This window comes from Podarcis cretensis (genome assembly GCF_951804945.1).
Source record: "Podarcis cretensis genome assembly, chromosome: 10".
Lineage (NCBI taxonomy): Eukaryota > Metazoa > Chordata > Lepidosauria > Squamata > Lacertidae > Podarcis > Podarcis cretensis.
The window spans coordinates 19,650,806-19,674,533 of record NC_137179.1 but is presented as its reverse complement, the minus strand read 5'-3'; the positions used below and the strand labels follow the sequence as shown (position 1 = coordinate 19,674,533).

The 23,728-nt window shown below is 44.0% G+C and overlaps 1 protein-coding gene across 1 annotated transcript in view; it reads right to left on the bottom strand.

Annotated features, from left to right (window-relative positions):
- LOC307225020 (sodium- and chloride-dependent betaine transporter-like) overlaps window positions 1-10,500 on the bottom strand; it is a 54,973-nt gene extending 44,473 nt beyond the window's left edge. Inside the window, exons 1-3 of the mRNA XM_079992652.1 lie at window positions 10,240-10,500; window positions 1,423-1,634; window positions 186-320 (exon numbers count right to left, since the gene is read on the bottom strand). Coding sequence (XP_079848778.1) covers window positions 186-320; window positions 1,423-1,630 — 343 coding nt within the window. The 5' untranslated portion in view covers window positions 1,631-1,634; window positions 10,240-10,500. The remainder of the gene's footprint in view (window positions 1-185; window positions 321-1,422; window positions 1,635-10,239) is intronic.
- Between the last annotated feature and the right edge of the window lie 13,228 nt (window positions 10,501-23,728).

Genomic DNA, 23,728 nt, shown 5'->3' with positions numbered 1-23,728 from the left:
GCCTCCAATATCTACACTTCAGAATGACTCGCCCTTTTGACTTAGACTGCAGTTCTGAACAGGTACAACGGCAGCTGGCTCTGAGCCATGCCCTGTAGCAGGGGAGCTCAGAGGGAATTAGATCAAAAAGTACAGTGCGTGTTTGGCGGAAAGCTACCAGGACTTCCCTTGTATTACCAACTTGCCTTCAAAGATAGGGCAGATCCGTCTCCAGGCAGTGATCCCACCCTGACCGGTATACTGCCCAAGGGCTGTCTCCAGCAAGAATACTGGGATCCCACAAGCAAAGAGGAATATGAGGTATGGGATGAAGAAGGCACCTGTGGGGAAAGAGAGCAGAGAGAGAAGCTGAAGCAAATTCATTATTAACACCTTTGTTAAAAAGAGGGGAAAGTGATATTTTCACAGGGCTGGATTAATGATCTTGCAAAATAGCTGCCTCCACAAATGCACATTAAGAGTCGTACCTTGGTTTTCGAACAGCTTAGTTCTCAAACGTTTTGGCTCCCGAACACCACAAATCCAGAAGTGAGTGTTCCCGTTTGTGAGCATTTTTTGGGAATCCGACAGGGCTTCCTGCAGCCAATCAGGAGCCGCGCTTTGGTTTCTGAAAAGGACTTCTGGAACGGATTCTGTTCAACTTCCAAGGTATGACTGTATTAGAGTTCCATCACTATTTTTTGTTTTTACAAAATGGAGGGCAGTGACAAACAAGAGCAGAGAAGCAGTGAAGAAGTGGAATCCTTATGCTGACTACCTCTTCTCTGTTCTAAAACACCCCCAGCTACTTCCCCCCTCTCTCAGCAGGGGGCAAGGGAGGCAAGCACCCACCCAAGCAAGGTGCTTACCTCTCCCACTGGCCCCGCCCCTTTGCTGGACTCCTGTCAATAACATATGCTACTATTTTTTTCAGTGATCATGTGGGAAACAACTCATCCACCTAGAGATATACTATGCCCCTTATGTGTGTCCTCCTCCCCCAAAAAAAATTCTGGTGCCACCACTGGGGAGGGGGTGAACCGAGCTCACAGTTCTTTGACACACAAAAATGATTGCACAGTTTCAAAAAAAAAACTATCTTGTGCAAGGCTGTGGAAATCTGTTATCTACTTTGTGAAAAATATCTAGCTCATAAAATAGTCCTCTTTGCAATAAATCTGCTGCACAAAATATGATTAGCAGCTGCTAAGGGGACCATCTTATCTAATGATTTTTTTTAATCTGATATATTTTTAATTAGTTTCTTCATTGCACGTCATAAATTTTATAGTGAGTTTTATGTTTAGTCTGCATATTGCATATGGCTTGCTGTATTGCAAGCTTAAAATGTGCTGCTACGATTATTTTTTTCTTGTTTCCTGATGACCAATGGCTACAATGAAATAAAGGGCACTAGAAAAATTATGGATGCTGTGCACTTACCACCTCCGTTCTTGTAGCAGAGATAAGGGAATCTCCATACATTGCCCAGACCAATGATCTCTCCAGCCACAGACAGTAGAAACTCCACTTTGTTGGTCCACTGTCCTCTGTCCTCAAGCTCATCCTTCCTCTCTTCTGACTTTTCTTCTACTGCTGGCACAACCATAATCCCACTGGATTCTGCATCCCAAGATCCTTTGCTTTCCATGGCTCTGAAGGGCAAGGGATGGCAGAGGGGAAGGCAGATCACATGACATGGGGAATTCTCATAGGATACCTATCAAGCTGTTTTGTTTTGCTTTGCTTTGCTTTGTCCAAACAGTTTCTTATGTTCAAGGTGAGCATGAACCAAGGAGTGAGACAGTGAAAATAAGGGGGGTGAAATTGGATCCAGTTTGCATCCAAGGGTGAATCTATTGAATCTGCACTTTCCAAAATAACATGAGAACTAAAACACAGCCATCCTTCAAAATTCACACTTCTCCAAATTTTGAGGTACAATTTTCTAAACAATGGGTTGTTGTTGTAGTTTTTTTAAAAAAATGCATATATTAGAGATGGTGTGCATAAAAATAAATATATTCATGAAAATAACATCCAAAAGAACATTATTTTAGGGGAAATTATCAGCAAAGAATGTGTACATTAGACAAAACCACATGCAAAAATGTATTTATTCAGTGAAATTTGCACTAAAATGCTGGTGAATTTTCATGAGGATCTTTTTAAAAAATAACAACAACCTGAGGCCTGCAGGTATAGGGCAGTACACACATTTTATATTATTATTATTATTATTATTATTATTATTATTATATGCAGCAAACTGAATTTAAGGTTGGAAAAATGAGAAATATAGACTACTGGAATTGCTACTTGAGGCGGACCTTTGTGGGGAAAATGATACAGGGTTGTATTTACTCTATTCATAGTACACCCATTGAAATGAATAAACCTAAGTCGTGTCCGTTATTCCAATGGGTCTACTCCAATTATGGCTTACATTGGATTCAATACACAGCCCTCACTGGTCTAAAACCACTTCTTCACATCTATGTGAATCGGCAATGGCCAGAGTATGAGAAAGAAAGAAAGAAAGAAAGAAAGAAAGAAAGAAAGAAAGAAAGGAAGGAAGGAAGGAAGGAAGGAAGGAAGGAAGGAAGGAAGGAAGGAAGGAAGGAGGAAGGAAGGAAAAGAAAAGAAAATGAAACTAAAATTTAAAACCTTGAATGTAACTGTTTAACCAGAAGTAACGGATTCTATAATCCTTATCTAGCTGAACCATTCCTCAGAAGCTTTGCATCACTTCAGTCTAATTCGCAACAGCTTAGGCAAATATAGGCTTGCCCTGGTAGTAACCTTGAGAACTTTCATCTATCAGTAAAAGCAATAATAGTGAAAAGCAAGCTAATTTATATCTGTGAAGCCATTTTTGTATATGATTAAAAACCTGAAGAAAATTCATCATTGCAAATAAAAAAAAACCAGTGCGCATCCTACTGCCTGCACAATTATAACACCCCAATATTTAATTCAATCCAAAGACTAAACTCAAATAGTGTGGTTTACATGTGCTATTTGAACTCAGAATTTTTGAATTTCAGTGATTCAAATCCTGAACTTATATTTAAAAAAATCCCAAATACCTAACCATAAGATAAATTGCAGTGAGACAAGATTTAAAAACTCCAGTTTCTCTTGACAACCCCACCACCACTAAAAGGCACACAATAACCCTTCCTACAAGGCACCATTTTTCATTCATTCAAGATATTTATACACCACTTTTTAGGCAGAACTCATAAGACACTTTGCGTAAGTTCCTTACAATGAGCATTTTTTCTTTTTAAACTTTATATAAGGCAGCAGGGAGCCTGACTCCTGAAGTTGTTTCTGCTTCTCTCCTCAGGGCAAGATGCTCCCTCAGAAATCCCTGCGGCAGCCGTTGTAGGGAGGGGCCGCCACAGGAAGCTGGATGGTGGCAGCGCACAAAACTATTTGTGTTTCTCCCCTTTTTCCCTCACTCCTGTTTCCTCTCCTCCATCCCAGGCCCTGCACCCTCCTCTCAAGGTGGTGAGAGCCAGTGTGGTGTAGTGGTTAAGAGCGGTAGACTCGTAATCTGGTGAACCGGGTTCGCTTCTCCGCTCCTCCACATGCAGCTGCTGGGTGACCTTGGGCTAGTCACACTTCTCTGAAGTCTCTCAGTCCCACTCACCTCACAGAGTGTTTGTTGTGGGGGAGGAAGGGCAAGGAGAATGGTAGCCCCTTTGAGACTCCTTCGGGTAGTGATAAAGCAGGATATCAAATCCAAACTCTTCTTCTCTTCTTCTCCTCCTTGTCCTATCCCATATTGCCTTCCCATGTCTGTGCCTCGCATGTGTCAGCAAAGCTGATATGCTTGATGTATAATGACCCTGACCTAATGAACCCTATTTTCACCTTGTCCTTTTTCACTGATGGCCTGCCACCTGCTGCGCTGAGGATCAGCTTCGCTGTTTGCAAACACACACACACCACCCTGCTTCTCCAAGATCCTCAGATTGCTAAGAGAGTCATCTGCTGTATCCAGATCTGTTGCAAACATGCCATCTGGCTGATCAGCTAAGGAAAATGCCTGTTCAGCGCAGATGCCTCCTCCATCTCGTCAGAGCTCCATGGCTTGTCAAGTGAACGCAAGCCAATGCTTTGTAATGGAACCTGTTCTGAACTGTCACAGTCTTCACCGCATTCCAATTTGTGTCTGCCAAATGCAAATCATCAAGCAGAGCAGTGCTTCGGACAACGCTTATTAGCAATGTCATTATGGGCAGACAGCAGAAGATCTAACTTCAATTTATTTGCTTATTAGGGATGAAAACAAAGCCTATCTCCATAGCCAACCTGTTTTTATAACTATTTACTTGCATTATGAGAACACTCGATCAGACACTTGTTCTGATGAAGCACAAACCTCGATGGTCTTACAGCGATGCGGAGCAGAATCTTTTCTGCAGAATTCTTTTTTGTCCATTTAATAAGTTTGTTAGTAGAAATGAATGGGTGCCAAGTGCAAATATAATATTAAGCCAGCTTGGCAGTTTCAAAAGTTTTTGACTTTGTTTACTGCATATAAATGCAAGTAAAGCAAACGTGCTAAATTGGATCCCTCTCTGGGGCATCAGGAACATTTTTGGTGCAAACTATGTTATGTAGATTTGCACAGGGTTGTTTACATCAGCAAAAACTACTGGAAAATTTCCCCATTCAGAATTTTTCAGAAAATCCATACCACTGCAGAAATCAGAATTCAAAGTTCCTGCAACTTTCCCCAAAAGTACATACTTAGTATGTACAAAATCCAAGGTTTAATCACTTCTGCCAGAGAAATCCTGGAGAACAGCAGCCAGTCAGGATAAACAGCCCTGGGCTAGATGAGCCTATTGGCCAGAATGTGTCAGCTTCCTATATCTTATTTTTTTAAAGGCAAGAGCAGAAAGGGGAGTTCTGTAGATCGATTTATCATTGCAAAATTCACAGACCACTATGAAATTGCTAAGAAGACTATTTTAAGCACTTCTTATAATGTGGCATGACGCTTGCAAAGCACTCCCAAGTCATATGTCCAGTATGATTAAAGCCTGAATTGTGTCTATCTGTTTGTAGGATTCATCAGCGCCATTCCTTACTGGCGCCTCTACAGGGATGGACCTGGGCTTGCTGAGCTCTGTGGACAAGAATTGGAATTGGAATGGACAAACTGATGGAAATCCCTGCACAATCTACAACATGGGGAACCTCAAGCCAACTGGAGGTCAAATGTGGCCCTCAAGGCTTCTCTAACTGGCCCTCAGGACTCTCTCCAGCCCATACCCACTCCCCAGACTACAACTTTCCCCACCTCTGGTCTGTGCTTTGGTTCACCTTTTGCTGGTGCAGGAATAGGATCTTGCCTCTTGCATGCCTAGATGGAAAGGTAGGGATCCATGCGCCTGCAGGCGCATGTGTGCATGTGCAGTTCCTAAATATATATATAAATTTTCTAATCTGCATTTCAAAATAACCATTTAAACAACCTTAAATCAATGACTTCCCTTCTTCTCTTTCCATGGTTCATTTTGCATATCATACATCCCTGCATACTTTACATGAACCAAACCATTCAGTAATCTATTGTTACATCCATCAAAACTTATATACACTGTTGAATTTATCTCAATGCTACCAGCATTTTTAAATGAACACAATTTTCACCCATATATTCAGTAAACATTTTCCAGACTTCTTTAAATGTACATTCTTCATGTTCTCTTATTCTACATGCTAAATCTGCAAGCTGCGCATATTCCATCAGTTTAAGTTACCATTCTTCTTGGGTTGGGACCTTGCTCATTTTCCATTCCCCCTTCATTTTATTTACTGCAAAAAGTTTGCAATTTCAGGAAAGTTGACTGGTAACTCAGGACCTCCCATTCAACTATAATCGTGCAACCAGGGTTTGCTGGTTTGTATGCATCCCACAAGGGACGTGGGTGGCACTGTGGTCTAAACCACAGAGCCTAGGGCTTGCCGATCAGAAGGCCAGTGGTTCGAATCCCCATGACGGGGTGAGCTCCCCTTGCTCAGTCCCTGCTCCTGCCAACCTAGCAGTTCGAAAGCACGTCAAAGTGCAAGTAGATAAATAGGGACCGCTCTGGACCGCTCTGGCGGTTCCCTCATTGCGAGAAGCAAAGCTACAGGGAACCAGGCAGAGGGCCTTCTCGGTTGTGGCGCCTGCCCTGTGGAACGCCCTCCCATCAGATGTCAAAGCAATAAATAACTACCTGACATTCAGAAGACATCTTAAGGCAGCCCTGTTCAGGGAAGTTTTTAATCTGTGATATTTTAGTGTATTTTTGGTTTTTATGGAAGCCGCCCAGAGTGGCTGGGGAGACCCAGCCAGATGGGCGGGGTACAAATAATAAATTATTATTATTATTATTATCTGGTGGGAAGGTAAACGGTGTTTCCGTGCGCTGCTCTGGTTCGCCAGAAGCGGCTTAGTCATGCTGGCCACATGACCCGGAAGCTGTACGCCAGCTCCCTCGGCCAGTAAAGCGAGATGAGCACCACAACCCCAGAGTCAGCCATGACTGGACCTAATGGTCAGGGGTCCCTTTACCTTTTATGCATCCCACCTGAAAATTGCAAGACTGCAAGTGCCTCTAGTCACAGTCTTTCCCAGTATGGTGTGATGCATTTGTTTCTGTTTATTTTATAATTGTGTGTGTGTGTGTGTTCCTAAATCCGCATTTATAGGTCTAAATTAGCATATGTAAAATTTATTCAAATCTGCACCCTCTTTCATCCTTTTTTAAAAATGTGTTGCATTTCCTCACCTCCAGCAGCCATAGCACCACCTTTCCAATCCAAATTGGGTCTCCCTCGGCTGTATAAAAATTTTTTAAAGAGAGACAGCAGTCCATTCACAAAGTTTGTCCGTATAAGACAAGGGTATCAGGTTTACATTATAAGAGTTTGTATGCAGTATATATTGCTGCCTTTAGATCAGACTCCTAAGGGGAGGACTCTGCATTCCCATTTCCAGAAATTTTGCAAAACACCTTTTCCCCCCAAGGATACTATGTATGGATACTATAAGAGCTAGTCTAGAAAGAATGACCATTTCCGAAATGGAAGGCAGGGGACCTTCCATTTTGAATTTGCAGATTGCACTTTGGGATCCTTAATTGAAACTTCAATCCCATGCACACTTACCTGGGAGTAAGCAAACACGGTAGGATTTACTTCTGAGTAAATATGCAGAGGATTGCACTGTAGCACACTCATGCCTTCAATTCCTGTTCATACATGAAGCAATAAAATCAACAAAGTCCCATAAAAGATATACCAACACAATAGAGATGACCACATAGGATTCCCCTTCCTTGGAGATTTTAAAGCAGAGGTTGGATGGCCATCTGTCTTAAATGCTTTACAGTGGTACCTCGGGTTACATACGCTTCAGGTTCCAGATGCTTCAGGTTCCAGACTCCGCTAACCCAGAAATGGTGCTTCAGGTTAAGAACTTTGCTTCAAGATGAGAACAGAAATCGTGCTCTGGCGGCGCGGCAGCAGCAGGAGGCCCCATTAGCTAAAGTGGTGCTGTATTTGAGATTCCTGCATTGCAGGGAGGTTGGACTAAATCACACCTGGGGTCCTATCCACACTTACATGGGAGTAGGTCCCATCTAACTCAGTGATGATTACTTCTAAACAGAGATATGGCTATAACACCAGGGTTCCCCACCACCAGCACTGCCACCAATTGCTCCATTAAAAGGGGTGGCTGGTTGGGATTCCTAAATGTTTGGTTTGGCACAGCCCTGTCTCAGACGATGGCATTGGTTGAGATGAGGGATCATCAACAGTGCACTCTGGACTGCCCACAATTCCCTGTGGTGGTGGGTGGGCTGTCCTGCTGCACACCTATGCAGGTGAGAGAGTCAATGTGCTATGCAATCGAGACATTTGCAGTTCATCCCAGGTGACTTTTGGCCAGGTTAATCTCTGCCTACATCTCTATGGAAGCAACTCTCTTTGCCAGTGTTCAGAACAGGCCTGCCAAGCCAGATTGAGGAACAGCCCCAGAGGTAAAGTCCAAGGTTTGACACCTTGTATCAGCAATTGCTAGTTGAAGGAGTGGCGCAACTGTGCTCACAGCAGCAATATTAAGGTCAATAGATAAGGGACTTCCTTTAGGAACTCTTTTAAATTATCTGCTGCAGGCTCACATACAGACAACTTGATATATGCAGCAATAAACCCCACACGGGATGATGCACGGCTTGCTCAAGACATTTGGGAGCCTGAGGCAAACCACAGAATGGCATTCTCCTCTCCACCAGGGAAAAATGGGTGCATGAAAAGCTACATCAGGAACAGGAGGGGGTGGGAAATAAAGATCTACATCAGGATCTGCTGCCCCATGGATCCTGCCGCCCAAGGCAGTTGCCTCACCTTGCCTCATGGGCGGGCCAGCACTGGGTTGATGTGTGCTCATTTGAGGGCAAAAACATGGGCACAAACCTGTATGCTGATGTCATGCTTGCACACCGTGAGGCATGCACAAACATTGCACTGATGTCACACGGCCCTGGGTCCCCTCTATCATGGGGGCAAGAGGTGTGAATGGAGCAGTATCCCTGCCCCAAAACATTGGCAAGTGCCAATGGTATTGCGTATGACCAAATCATTATGGATGCACAATAAAAAGAATATATCAAGGAGCCTAGATTTGTTTCACAGAGGTATTAGCCTGGCTCTCACACACACCAAGCACCAAACCATGTTTTCCCCAAGGTGCTTGTTTTCAGGGAAGCAATGTGATTTCTCAACCTCAGTGAAATGAAAACAAATTCTTGGAGCCTGGTCTGCTGTTTTCCATACATGTACACACACACCACTGGGCCTTCAGTCTGCCGTGTTTCACAATTCATTTCCAGCCTGTGATTCATGTTGCTTGACCCTGTCATGGCCTGTCCTTCCACACCCACATACAACTTCTTCATTGCCCTGTTCCTCTCCATTTCCATCGCTAGGTGTGAGGGAGCCTGTTCATTTCAGTTTCTCCCCATTTTCCCTTTTTTCAACCTTAAATTCAGTTCTCCACATTTCCACATAAGTGTGTGATTTTTTTTAAATGGCCCTTGTGAATATTCACCAGCATTTTAAATGAGGATTTGTCCCAATATACACAATTTTGCGGAGGGACGCGGGTGGCGCTGTGGGTAAAACCTCAGCACCTAGGACTTGCCGATCGCATGGTCGGCGGTTTGAATCCCCGCGGCGGGGTGCGCTCCTGTCGTTCGGTCCCAGCGCCTGCCAACCTAGCAGTTCGAAAGCACCCCCGGGTGCAAGTAGATAAATAGGGACCGCTTACCAGCGGGAAGGTAAACGGCGTTCTGTGTGCTGCGCTGGCTTGCCAGATGCAGCTTCGTCACGCTGGCCACGTGACCCGGAAGTGTCTTCGGACAGCGCTGGCTCCCGGCCTCTAGAGTGAGATGAGCGCACAACCCTAGAATCTGTCAAGACTGGCCCGTACGGGCAGGGGTACCTTTACCTTTACCTTACACAATTTCGTAAAGCAATTTTCCTTAATATAACACATTTTTGCGGGTGTTTTCCACTGACATGTGCATTTTTACCCTAGTATATGCAGCATTACTTGGCTGCAGAACTGCACTGAATATTCAGAGAAGTGTGATTTTTCAGAAGATGGCTGGGTCTCAGTTTGCATATTGTTTCAGAAAGCGAAATTTTGGTGGGTTCATCTTCAAATGGGAACTGAATCAGATTTCTCATCCATCCCTACTCTCAACACTGTTTTCTTTAGGGCTCCCCAGTGGACAGGAGTGTAAAAAAAAGGGAAAAAATCCTGCTTGCACAGGATTTTATCAGCTTGCAATCCTAGGCACACGTGGAGCTGCACTTCCCAGAATCCCCTGGGAACAGGCGTTGACTGTTAAATCACTCTGTAAATTGTAACTATGCGTGTTGGGGAATAGGGGTCTCCAAACAACACTCACCACCCTTTACAAACTAGATCTCCCAGGATTCTTTGCAGGGGAGTCATGACTGTTTAAAGTGGCATGGTGCTGTTTTGAACATATATTGCCGATGGGGCCAAAGCCCCACTGAACACAGAGGGGCTTAGGATTGCACTATTAGTCTACTCTCCCTGGGCCAAAGCATTGCTGTCTCCAGTACAATTTCCTATGTTGCATTGTGCTGGTTCTCAAGGCTTCTCCGACTGAAGCAGGGCACCAAAATCAGTGACAGGCAAAAGGAAAAGCCACTCACCCGAGGTCCCACAAACGCCTCCGTCTTGTTCCTGTTAGGTCACCGTAAACCAGCTGGAGAATGCCACAACATCAACAAAATATTAAGGAAAAAGCAAATCCGGAGCCACTAAAGAGAGAGGGAGAGAGAGTTGGCTGAGCAAACAAACCCTTCTCTCTCCTCTTTCTCTCCTCCTCTTTTCCCTCCCCTTACATGAGATATTCCAAGCGAATTATCACCAGAGTTCTCTTGTGGGTGGCGGGTCAGGGTGTGTATATGCATTTCTGAAGAGGGGGGAGAAAGGGCCCTCTCTCTCTCTCTCTCTCTCTCTCTCTCTCTCTCTCTCTCTCTCAGATTGCCTTATAATACTTCTCTTTATGAAGCAGTGAGAGGAGAAGGCGGGAGGGAGGCCAGCAGGCAGGCCAAAAATGTGGAAACCGTGATCATTTCACAACACTGAGGGGGCGTTTTTCACACATGCGACTTGTGCCGTCATAAATGTGCTTGCTAGGAAGTTAACTCTGTGGGACTTGTGCCCAAGTAAAAAGCATCTCAATTGGCTGTCAAAGAGGGAGGGAAGGAGGGAGGTAACAACTGGAACCATACATTTCTAGCATGTATAAAGCACATAGCTCTCCCCCTCAAAAAAAAAAAAATTATAATCCTGGGAACCATAGGCTTTTTTTTTTAAGGGTGCTGGAAATTGTAGCTCTGTAGGGTGTAATCTACAGTCCCTGGGATTCTCTGGGGGAAGCCAGGTGCTGTGAATGTATTTCTTTAAGCAAGATTTCTGTACCACTTGATTGTAAAACACACACACACACAAACACCTCTAAGTGTTTTGCAAAAAGAAATGTATGGTGTGGGCATGACCTTGTGGAGGGTGTTCTTGTCACCATAATAATGCATCATTCGGCTTTAATTTGCTGTGCAATTCTTCCTTAATGCTACCACATTATTGCTGTTTGAACGACCACGAAAGTGAGCCGCAAAGTGGGCCCATGTTCTGCAACTACAGTGGTACCTCAGGTTAAGTACTTAATTCATTCTGGAGGTCCGTTCTTAACCTGAAACCGTTCTTAACCTGAAGCACCACTTTAGCTAATGGGGCCTCCTGCTGCCACTGCGCCGCCGGAGCACAATTTCTGTTCTCATCCTGAAGCAAAGTTCTTAACATGAAGCACTATTTCTGGGTTAGCTGAGTGTGTAACCTGAAGCGTATGTAACCTGAAGCGTATGTAACCCAAGGTACCACTGTATAGCATTGGATTTATCCATTTCATTTCTATTTTCCACTCTCCTGCCTCAAAAATGCTCAGGATGGCCGTGTTTTACCCTCACAACAACCCCGGAAGGCAGCTTAAACTGAGAGGCAGAGGCTGACAAGCGAATCACGCCTCCACCTAAGTTGAGTTGGGAAATAAATGAAATAAATGTTTGTTTGTTTGTTGAATAAACAAGATTTAAAAGTTATTAGCTTTGGTTAGATTGCGGAAGAAACAGTCCATCAAGCCCATCCTGGCAACAATTTGGGAAACTTCATACAGGATACTTATTTATGAAAATTCGTAAATGGATACAGCAGTAGGGGATGCAATCAAAGAAGCTTGTATCCTCACATGTGCTGGCATTGCGAGGAGGTATATAAGCACTGGGAGTTAATTTTCAAGGAATGAAATTTACAAAGCAAGAGCTTGCTAAATGTACGGGAAGGGGAGAATGAAGGAATGTCACATAAATATCTAATTGGCTTTATGTAGCCAGAATGAAGATTGCTAAAAGCTGGGAAACTGGCTGCAGAGACTAGGGCATGCAGCCAGGGCCATAAAACTAGCATTTAATGTAAGGGCTGGCAAGGGGGCAGACAACTGTAGTGGACCTCTGTGCTGCAAGTTTCTTAATTGTATGCCTTGCTTCCTCCAAGGAAATCAGGGCATTATTCATGGGTTCATCCTCCAAAACAATCCTGTTATAGTATCTTGGCCAGGAGTCATGGGTTGCCTAAGGTAACCCAGAGAATTGATGGTTGATCAGAGAGCTGAACCCAGATTTTCCCTGTTCCAAATCCCACAGCCTAGCCACTATACCACGTCCAAATCAGGGCCAGGTTCTTTAAAAAGCGATTACTCTCTAGTTCCCAGTGCATATTGCTAATCAGCAACATTCCAGAATCGCACAGTTAAGTTAAGCAAACAGAAGCTATGCTCGTTTTAAAACATCTGGCAATAAGGGCCCTCCCACATCTTTCCGAATTGATAAACCCTTCATACAATATCCACATTATTTGCTATTGTACATTTTGCACCACGCCCGGTTGCACCCACTTGACCCTTCTAACATTAGAGCACCTTCCCTGAACCACTGCCTTGAAATGCCCATAGATGTTATTAAAAGACATAAATAAGGAGGAGACTGAGTCAGTTTGCATGACCAGAAAAGTGGGGTGAGGGAACACAGCAGCTGAATGTTGAATGCCACAGCCTTTATTCCCAGTGGCCAGGATGCTGAGAACAACATGGCAAATAGGCTCTGGGTCCGACTTGTTTTCAATTAGTTTACCTAACAAATACAATTTCTCCTTTGACTACTATACATTCCTGATCTAGACTATGATATCTTATATTCCACTCTTCCCTCAGCTGTATTTTCATATGATACATTCAGAGAAGAAATGAGATCCAGTGTGGTGTAGTGGTTAAGAGCGGTAGACTCATAATCTGGGGAACCGGGTTCGCATCTCCGCTCCTCCACATGCAGCTGCTGGGTGACCTTGGGCCAGTCACACTTCTCTGAAGTCTCTCAGCCCCACTCACCTCACAGAGTGTTTGTTGTGGGGGAGGAAGGGAAAGGAGAATGTTAGCCGCTTTGAGACTCCTTCGGGTAGTGATAAAGTGGGGTATCACATCCAAACTCTTCTTCTTCTTCTTCTGGGCTTGAGGTTCTAAGGCAGCAGACCTTGAATACCAAATGGCAAACCACTTTTGAAACTAGGGGTACTTTCTCAATGAGCAGTAGATCCATGTGCCATATCCTAAACCCTTTTAAAACCATACTAGGTACCTGATACTCTTTTTATATCTATATAAAAATTCCACCAAACCATATTACCCCATACAATAACATTTTCATTGAAATATAATTAGGCAGCCAGATGGTTTGCTTTTTTAAAAAAAGCAATGTTGAATAGGCATCATTGCTTATGGCAGGGGTCTAGAGTAAAATGCCAACGTTTTAAAAAAGCTAATTGTTTAAACAAGACTCTTTAAAGAGGCAATCTTCTGCTGCTGAAGGAATAGCAGCAGAGAGTCAAAAACTGAAGATTTGCATGAATGAGGAGATCCTATGACAAGGATTAGAAAACCTTTGTATTTGTAGGGAATACTATACGAAGTTCATTTGGGAATTTGCTATCCTTGCCACATCGCTACACAATCTATTTAAAAACTTTGCTGACAAAAAAAGTTCCAAAGTGCAATAATAGGGTTCAACGGACAGAAGTTTGTCGATCTGTATTCGAAAAGTTTAAAAGTCAGTTAGTGCTGCCACCTATATTGTTCTAGCCAAATTAGGAAGTTTATAAAGTATCCTCTGAAAGGAGAGGCCCCAGTCACCTTTAGTTACAGAAGACAAAGCCCCAACCCTGACCCTTGGTTAAAACAATTTCACTAACTACTAATTTCTGGGCACGATTCAAAGTGCTGGCTGTGACTTATAAAGCCCTGTGTGGTTCTATGAAGCTGACGAGGTGGTAAGATCTTTGAGTGAGCACCTTCCCTCTGTTCCATCATCATCAGAAGAGAGAGCCTTTTCCATGGTTGCTCCCACATTATGAAATTCTCTCCCAATAATTGCTCACTTGGCTCCCTCTTTGTTATCCTTCCACCAACAGGCTAAGACCTTATTCCAAAAATTAAGGTATATACAATCCTGATCACTGGACCGCTGTCAGGGCAGGCTGTTTTTAATTGCTGGTTTTAAAGGTCTTTGGGTGTATTTTAATTATTGTTTTAAACTAATTTGCTTTTATTACATTGCATTTTATAATGTTGCTTTTAAATGTATGCCGCCATCTTGAAGGATCAGAATTTTCCTTCTCCTAGGTGAGCTACCTTCCCAAGCTGACAGGCCACATCTGCCCCTCACTTTCCTCTACAGCATGTGCAGAAATTGCTTCCTTGACTGTTGGACCCACTATTGATCTCATCCACTCAATCTCTTAGAGCCTGTCTTCAAATGCAAGGGAAGTTCCTAACTCACCAAGAGTTTGAGACCCATTGGCTACCTTCACCTGGTTTAGCCAGCCAGTTGAAGCCATTCCCATGATGTGACTGCTGTTGTGTGATGGCAGCTTCTAGGAGCCACAGGCTGAGTATGGGGTGGGGACCAAAAGTGGTCAAACTACCCCACAAGGAGCACACTGTGTCCCCCAACACCCCATACACCCCAATTTTTGCTTTATTTAAAAACCACTATAGTATCAAAAGGGATGCAGGTGGCACTGTGGGTTAAACCACAGAGCCTAGGACTTGCCGATCAGAAGGTCGGCGGTTCGAATCCCCGCGATGGGGTGAGCTCCCGTTGCTCGGTCCCTGCTCCTGCCAACCTAGCAGTTCAAAAGCATGTCAAAGTACAAGTAGCTAAATAGGTACCGCTCCAGCGGGAAGGTAAATGGTATTTCCGTGCGCTGCTCTGGTTCGCCAGAAGTGGCTTAGTCATGCTGGCCACATGACCCGGAATCTGTACGCCGGCTCCCTCAGCCAATAAAGCGAGATGAGTGCCGCAACCCCAGAGTCGGCCACGACTGGACCTAATGGTCAGGGGTCCCTTTACCTTTACCTTTTATAGAATCAGAAACTACATGCATTCCCAGCATTCTTTACTGCCCCTATGCAAAATATCTCCATTTGGCTTGCTAACTGCACACCAGACATGGCAGAAGACTAATCTGCTTGGGGCTGGTTCATGAGGGTGAATGGACCACTGCCCCACCAGCCTCAAGTCTGCCCTCAGCCAGTTCCCACCTGCCTGCTTTTGTCTCTCCACCTACCAGTAAACTGGCTGTCTTCCTCCCTACCATCCCTGACTGACAACACCACCCACTGCTGGATTAATCCCAATGTTTGAGTCAGGATTCAGTTATTCTTCCATAACCTGTGTTGTGCTGCAGTCTCCTTCCTGTCTTACCAAATACTAAACCTAACAATGGGAAAAAGCCACATCTCTGCAGTTTTCTTCTTCCTCCCAACAAGCCCTCTTCTTCCTCTATTCATCTCTTGCCAGCTGGCAGAGCCTCCTCTGTCTCCTATTCTGCTTGGCCCTTTTCTTCCTGAAACAGGTGCAGAGATTTTAATAGAACTGCTTGGGCTGACTCACGGCCCTCCCACCTGGTCTGTTAACACTGCGGATGTCTTTCTGAAAGATCCATTGGGAGATGTTCCAGGGAACTCCCTTCCTGTCACACAAGCCTTGTGCTGGAGACAGAGAAAGCAGAAGTCCACACAGAGGTCAGCTCCAGGCCACCTATTAACTGAGAATTCATCTTGCTTTATTTGCAAAAGCTTATGGGGATGTTATATAATGCTGGCTGTTCAGTGATCATTCATTCTGATTTGTTTCTGGGGAAGTTATGTGACCATGCACCAAGCAATTGTTATCCCACACAAGAGCTGTTCAACTGTGGAACAGTATCCCTCGGGAAGTTGTGGACTCTCCTTCCTTCGAGGTTTTTAAGCAGAGGTTGGATGGCCATCTGTCATGGATGCTATAGCTGAGATTCTTGCATTGCCTTGTGGTTGGACTTCCACCTATGGTACTTCTGTGCTTGGTATACCCTTTTCCACTTCCTTGCTTCTTTGGCTTAGGTTTGCTCTTGTCAATCATCATGATCTTGGCCAGCAAGTTGTGGGTTTTGGAAAGATGCCAGACAAAAAACCAACCTCAATCTAGATGCAGTATTTGAGTTCTTATTTGTTCCCTATGTGCTTGATTGCATTCTGTCCCAATGTCCTCCAGATAATAGACACATGGTTTGGATTTGATGTGCTGCCTCAGTTGCTAAGCACTTGGAATCCAGGTCTCTACCTCAGTACTTCCCAATCTGGGGCTCACCTGTGCAAGTGGGTTGCAGGCTCCATAAGTAAATCCAAAATAATTATTGGTTGCAATCCTTAACTGGTATGATGAATATCACTTACAACTTTTGTTTTGTTGGCATATTATAATGTTGTGTTGACATCTGCAGCTGAACTTTGGAAAGGCTCAAGTCTTACATTTTAACACTTGGGAACCGCTCTCTGGCAGCTGACAGAAGATCCAGTGAGCGTTTGCCATAAGGTGCTCATAGGAGTTAAGTAATTTTTTGCTTGGGTGCCTCAAGTCATGGTTATAAAATTGGCAAACTTGAAGTTAAAATGCATGAAGCAGGCATCTGCTGAAGACCTAAGGTCCAAAATTCATGTGATAATAAATCAATGAGTCACCATACCAAGTAAATGTGGGCTTGTGGGTCATTAGCCAATCACAGTCCCCTGATGTGCACACCTGTATGATATGTGCATTTGTAAAGCACATTTGTTGCTTTTTAGACATTTCACACATTACTCTTTCAGCAAGAAATCTGTAAACAGCTAAAAATGTATTGTGTGAAGGCATCTGGATACATGTCCTGTTATAGAGATTCTAAGTGTTCATCTGTGACACAGCTAATGGCTGCTTGGGGAAGGTTGAATGAACAAGACCTGCAGTCCATTATATTTAAGGATCAGGAAAGCCAAGTATCTTTCTGTGGCCTGACTCTAGACCTAGGTCACCCACACCCACAGACATTTAAAACACTGTCATAACACTTCAAACAGTCATGACATTCCCCCAAAGTATTCTGGGAGCTTTAGTTAAGGGTGTTAACAATTGTTAGATCTCTATTCCCTTCCTGGAGCTGCAATTTTCAGAGTCACTTAACAGTAAATCCCTTTTCACAGGAAACTCTCAGCACCCTTAACAGCTCCCATAATTCCATGGGGTAAGCCATGACTGTTTAAAGTCATATCGTAACGCATTAAACATGAATGGCGCCCTAAGTCTAGGCTTTTGTGGAGCTCTCTTTCCAATTTATTTTAGTTCATATGGAAACTACATTTTCCCCCCCTCAAGAGTGGAGAAGAAATATAGGCGGGGAAAGCTGCATCTCCATGAAGAGGAGACTGCCAAAGGATCCACTTGTCAAGATTATGCTATGTAAGCTGAAAGTCAGAGAAGGGATTTGTTACTCAAAGGCCGGGGAAACAAGCAAGCAGATGTTGGCTGCTTTAAGCTTTCCATGCTGTTGCCTGAAATCTGGGGAAGAGATACTACCAGTGATTTTAGGGCTCAACTGCTCCGAGATTTTCCAAAGGCACAGCGGTGATGGCCTTTGAAAGCCCCTGCAGTACAATATGTGCACAGAAATGGCACCACCAATGGTGCTGCTGGTTACCTCTCTATGCCTGGCACAGCTTACACCACAGAAAGGACCATGCAAGTGGCTGGCATCAGCTCTGCAATGTCCACAATCAGTTTCCAAAGTGTGCACAGAGGCTTCTTAAATGAGGGACTTTTCATCTGCAGCTTCTGTAGCTCTGGTTTCACCAATAATAATAATAATAATAATTTATTATTTATACCCCGCCCATCTGGCTGGGTCCCCCCAGACACTCTGGGCGGCTTCCAACAAAACACTAAAATACAATAACCTATTAAACATTAAAAGCTTCCCTAAATAGGGCTGCCTTTAGATTTCTTCTAAAAGTTTGGTAGTTATTTTTCTCTTTGACATCTGATGGGAGAGCATTCCACAGGGCGGGTGCCACTACTGAGAAGGCCCTCCGCCTGGTTCCCTGTAGCTTGGCTTCTCGCAGCGAGGGAACCGCCAGAAGGCCCTAGGCACTGGACCTCAGTGTCCGGGCAGAATGATGGAGGTGGAGAAGCTCTTTCAGGTATACTGGGCTGAAGCTGTTTAGGGCTTTAAAGGTCAGCACCAACACTTTGAATTGTGCTCGGAAACGTACTGGGAGCCAATGTAGGTCTTTCAAGACTGGTGTTAGATGGTCTCGGCGGCCACTCCCAGTCACCAGTCTAGCTGCTGGATTCTGGATTAATTGTAGTTTCCGGGTCACCTTCAAAGGTAGCCCCACATAGAGCACATTGCAGTAGTCCAAGCGGGAGAAAACCAGAGCATGCACCACTCTGGCAAGGCAGCCTGTGGGTAGGTAGGGTCTCAGCCTGCATACCAGATGGAGCTGATAAACAGCTGTCCTGGACAATAAACAGCTGTCCAAGCCAGTTCTGTAACATGGAGCAGCCCATCCTTTTCTAAACTTTGAGCCATTTGTAACATAGCACCCCTATGCCCAAGTCATGAACCAGACCAACAGGTATTCCACTTGGACACCTAAAATCACCCTCCATATCCAACTGCAAAATGAAAATATTTCTTCTCTCTCTCTTTTTGGAGATTTAGAATTCTGCCAGGCAATCGAACATTTAGGGTAAAGCCCTCTGAACAGCAGGAAGTCTGCAGTCCTTATAGATAATGCAGAAGGCTCCATCATTTATTTACGTGGAGTATTTCTGAATTGCCTTCCTGCCAAGGAACCCCTTGTGTGCTGCGGTGCATCTCAGGAGGCATGGGAGAAATCTCCCCAAAACACAGGGGAGATGCAGCATTGAAAATCCTTGCACTGAGGCAGCTCCTCCTGGCATCATACACACTGTGGCAGCTCTTCTGTGTCACCAAGATTGTCTTAGGCAGGGAACCAAAACAGCAGCACTGTCTGACAGATGAGAAGACTCCTGCTAGATCATTAATTACTCCCTCTACTAGCAAACCAAGATGATGAGTGCTGACAAAAAAATAGGGCTAGAATGAGACCTCTGAGAAAGAGGGAGGCATCCAGTTACACAGGGGAGCAGGCGTTTGCAGATGTAGAAACAATACTTTTTTTAAAAAAAACAACAACACTATTGGGGCCAAAAACAAAAGGAACCTCAACACACACAGGGAGAGCTGGGTGCTTGTTGGAGAAGTAAAATAGAAAATGGGAGGGAGCAGAGAATGTTCTGCTTGAGCTGCTCACACTTTTTGCAAGTTGGAAGGAAGCCTGAACAGGAGAACATCCTGACACTGAGGTGCACTGTCCTTCATGGTGCAGGTCCTACATGTGCAAACACACCATTCCTTGAAGGTGAGGTGGGTGTTGCACCTTACCTTGGGCAAAACCATACTCAAGAACACATTACAGAACAGCTAAAAAAGCACCAAGTGTTGCTAAACTACAATTCCCATCACCCCTTGCTATTGGCCGTGCTTGCTAGGGATGATGGAAGCTGTAGTTTAGCAATACCTGGGGGGGTGCAAGGGCTCCCCACTCCTATAATAAAGTATTAAACACCACTTGCCAGTTGTAAGTTATATTCCTATATGTACCATCCATTCATTTACTGGATTCATCCCATCTGATTAATCCTACTCAATCAGACGCCGTGGGAGCTATAGTGACTGGGTACCCAGGAAAGCTGGCTTCCCCAAGGGTTGTTGTTGTTGTTGTTGGCAACTGTCTGTCTCGAGAGACAATGGAGTGTGCCTCCAGGGAATAAGTCAAACCAATGGAGAATCACAGCACTGATTGATTTTGCTGCATTAGCAGCAGTGAAATCACCTCTCTGAGGCACAAGCCTGGGCAGTGTGTGTGGAGGTCCTGGGTTACCCAGAGAAGACAACCCTCTTTCAGCCTCACTAATGGGGTATAAAAGGAAAGCAGAGCAATGTGCTTGGCACCAGCCTGGCTGCAGGAATTGCTGGAAGAAGGCGGACACGGCCCCATTCAACCATGTTAGGGACTCCACTCCAGACTTGGGTAGGATTTACTCAGCCTTTTCTTCTCCTGAATATGTCCTGCAAGGCAGTGGGTATAGATTTTTCCTCAGGGTTTACTCCCAAAGCCTTTCTCGTGAATGAGCTCCCCAAGGGTACTCAGCAATCATAGAGTCATTTTTTTTAAAAGAACCCTTAGGACGATGCTTTGGGATCAGGAAATACAGTACATGCCATGGGCATATTTTGGACTCTCTGCAGTGTACAGGAATCCTGTTGCTGCAAAAGACTCAGCATCACCCTTGAATCCAACTGTTCATTTAAATTGCTTTTCCCAAATTCCAATCCGATTGCTGTGCAGGGCACCCAGATCACCAAAAGGAGCTAAAGTACTGGGGACACCTTGTGGCTGCTAGAATGAAGTTTATAATTTTATTTAAAATGCAATCCCAGTTGCTGCTGCTGTGAGAGATTGCTGAGGGATATCACCCACAAAGCTAATCAGTAAGACATCATGGGAGCTATATGTACTCAAATGGTCATTTATTTATTTTGGCCTGGTAGGAACATAGCAAGCTGCCTTATATACCAAGTCAGAGCCTTGGTATGGTGTTGTTCAGAACTGTCTACACTGACAGGCAGTGGAGCTCCAGGGTTTGAGGTAGGGGGCATTCCTAGCCATACCTACCTGAGGTGGCAAGAGGTTGAACCTGCATGCAAAACAGATGCTCTACCACTGAGCGATGGACTTTCCTGGTAAATAAAACTCCCCACTGGTACTATAGGGGTGTGGGGATATGGTTTGTTTGTTTTTGGGGGTTGTTGTTTTTTGCAGAAGTCCTCTGATTTACAATATATTCTAGTCCTTTGTCCCTCATTGTTTAAATAATAATAATCAAATGGCCAAAAGCAAAGGCCTCTGTAAACCACTGCTCTAGATCTAGGCAAGTTCATGCGAGCCTTCCGTACCTATAAGATCCCAGGTGTAGCTCACCTTTACTGTGTTCAAGTGCTGAGCTGAAGTAATACTGAATTGTAAGTGCCAAAACCTTCTCCCCCTATTTTCCTGACTATTTTTCAATCAATTAATTTTAAACCAACTGCATTCAAAAGTTAACATAATTTCGGTGAAATTTTCACAGGGCGGGGGGAATGCAGAGTCTTTTGTCACACATTTTTGAGATGTTTGAAGCTTGCCTGAAAGCAGGGACATCTTAACCGTTGTCTCTAGTGCCGCCACAGCGCTGGGCTCCCAGGGGCGCCCAGCGGGCTCTTTCACTGCGGCTCTGCGTGAGTTCGGGGCCAAGCGAGGCGCTGAGGTGGCCTCCTGGCTCCTCCCTGTGTGCCTGGGATTAGCATAGAGCTGTCAAGGGGCCAGGCTGAGAGAGGCTTTCTCCAGCTTCCAGCGAGGCTCCGAGTCCCTGCCCTGCCCTGAAAGGAGGAGGAGACGAAGGTGGCTGCGGGTGGGGGTGAGCTAAGGACGGCATCCCTCCCAGCCCACGTCCCCTTTTTCTGCCTTCTGGGCAGCTCCCACGCCATCCCTATGGGCAGTGCCGAGAGACTTCCTCCGTCGCTGTGCCTGCCCCTGCTGCTTGGCAAGAGGGAGTTTTAATAGTTGGGTATGTGGTGGGGAGAGGGACACGGGTGGTGCTGTGGGTTAAACCACAGAGCCTAGGACTTGCAGATTAGAAGGTCTGCAGTTCAAATCCCCGTGATGGGCTGAGCTCCTGTTGCTCGGTCCCTGCTTCCTGGGGCAGGTGATAATTAAAAGCAATATAAAGGTATCATTTCTGCAGCAATGATAATCCTACGTAAATGCACCTGAGAGGAAGCCCCATTGTGCAGAAGATCCCGACAGAAAAAAAAGAAAGGCTGAATGCCCCAATAGAAATTAGTGAAATAAAATAAGTTATAAAAGAACTTAAAAGAGGGAAGGCCCCGGGGCCAGATGGATTTACAGCACGTTATTACAAAGAAATGAAACACGTCATGTCAGTACCTTTGAAAGAAGTTATGGACAATATTCTTAAGAAGAAAGAAATCCCTGAAACATGGAAAGAAGCGTTTATTACTTTTATTCCAAAACAAGATTCGGATTTGACACAAGTTAAAAACTACAGGCCAATATCATTGTTAAATACAGACTATAAAATCTTTGCGAGTATTTTGGCGAGGAGAATTAAAACAATATTACAAGAAGTTATTCATAAAGATCAAGCAGGTTTCTTGCCTGGCAGACAGATGAAAGATAATATAAGGAATATAATTAACATTTTGGAATATTTGACTGCCAGGAATGAGAAACAAGCAATGTTAATATTTGTGGACGCAGAAAAGGCCTTTGACAATATATCATGGGACTTTATGTTAAGAAATCTGGAATTTATGGAGGTGGGGAAGGAATTTTTTAATGGAATAAAAGCAATTTACACCGAACAAAGAGCTAAGTTAATAGTAAATAATGTGATTACGGAAGAAATAGGGATAAGCAAAGGTACGCGGCAGGGGTGTCCACTTTTGCCACTGTTATTCATCATGGTCCTAGAAGTCTTTCTAAATACTATAAGAGAAAATAAAGAAATAAAAGGGGTAGAATTAGACCGGAATGAGTATAAGGTTAAAGCCTTTGCCGATGATCTGGTTTTAACGGTGGAAGAACCTCTAGAGAGCACTAAAAATATTCTGGAAGAGGTGGAGAGATTTGGTCAAGTAGCAGGTTAAATAAGAGAAAGACTAAAATAATTGCTAAGAATATGGACCAAGAAATGATAGAGACAATGCAACAGCAAATAGGAATAGAAATAGTGAAGAAGGTGAAATATCTTGGTATATGGTTAACCCCAAAGAACATTGATTTATATCAGAATAATTATATACCAGTGTGGAACGGAATAAAGAAAGATCTGGAGGTGTGGGGACGAATGAAACTATCGGTGTGGGGAAGGATTTCAACGATAAAGATGAGCGTTCTGCCAAAATTATTGTTTTTGTTCCAAACAATTCCAGTAATCAGAGGGACGGCTATTTTTAAGGAATGGCAAAGATCAATTTCAAGGTATATTTGGCAGGGTAAGAAGCCAAGAATTCAATTTAAATTACTAACAGACGCGAAAGAAAGAGGAGGCTTCGCCCTGCCAGACCTGAAATTATATTATGAAGCAGCATGTCTCTGCTGGTTGAAGGAATGGATAAAATTAGACAATACAGAGTTGTTAGACTTAGAAGGATTTGATAATAGATTTGGGTGGCACGCATATTTATGGTCTGGAAAGAAGAAAGGTCATATAGGCTTTGAGAACCACATTTTCCGAAGATCGTTGAAAAAAGTGTGGGATAGGTATAAAAACCTACTCGAGCCAAAAACTCCACACTGGTTGTCCCCACTAGAGGTTATGAGTGTTAAAAAAATCAATATGAGGAAAAATTGGATTACATATGGAGAGTTAATTGTTAAAGAAGGGGGGAGATGGAAAATGAAACCTTATGAAGAGGTAAAAGAGCATGTATATGACTGGTTGCATTATTTACTAACAAATGAAATGTTTAAGAAGGATTTTAAGGAATATGGATATGTCGAGAAAGAGTCAAAATTTCAAATGGAGATAATAAATAATGAATTTAAGATATTATCTAAAATGTACAAAATCCTGCTAGAATGGCACA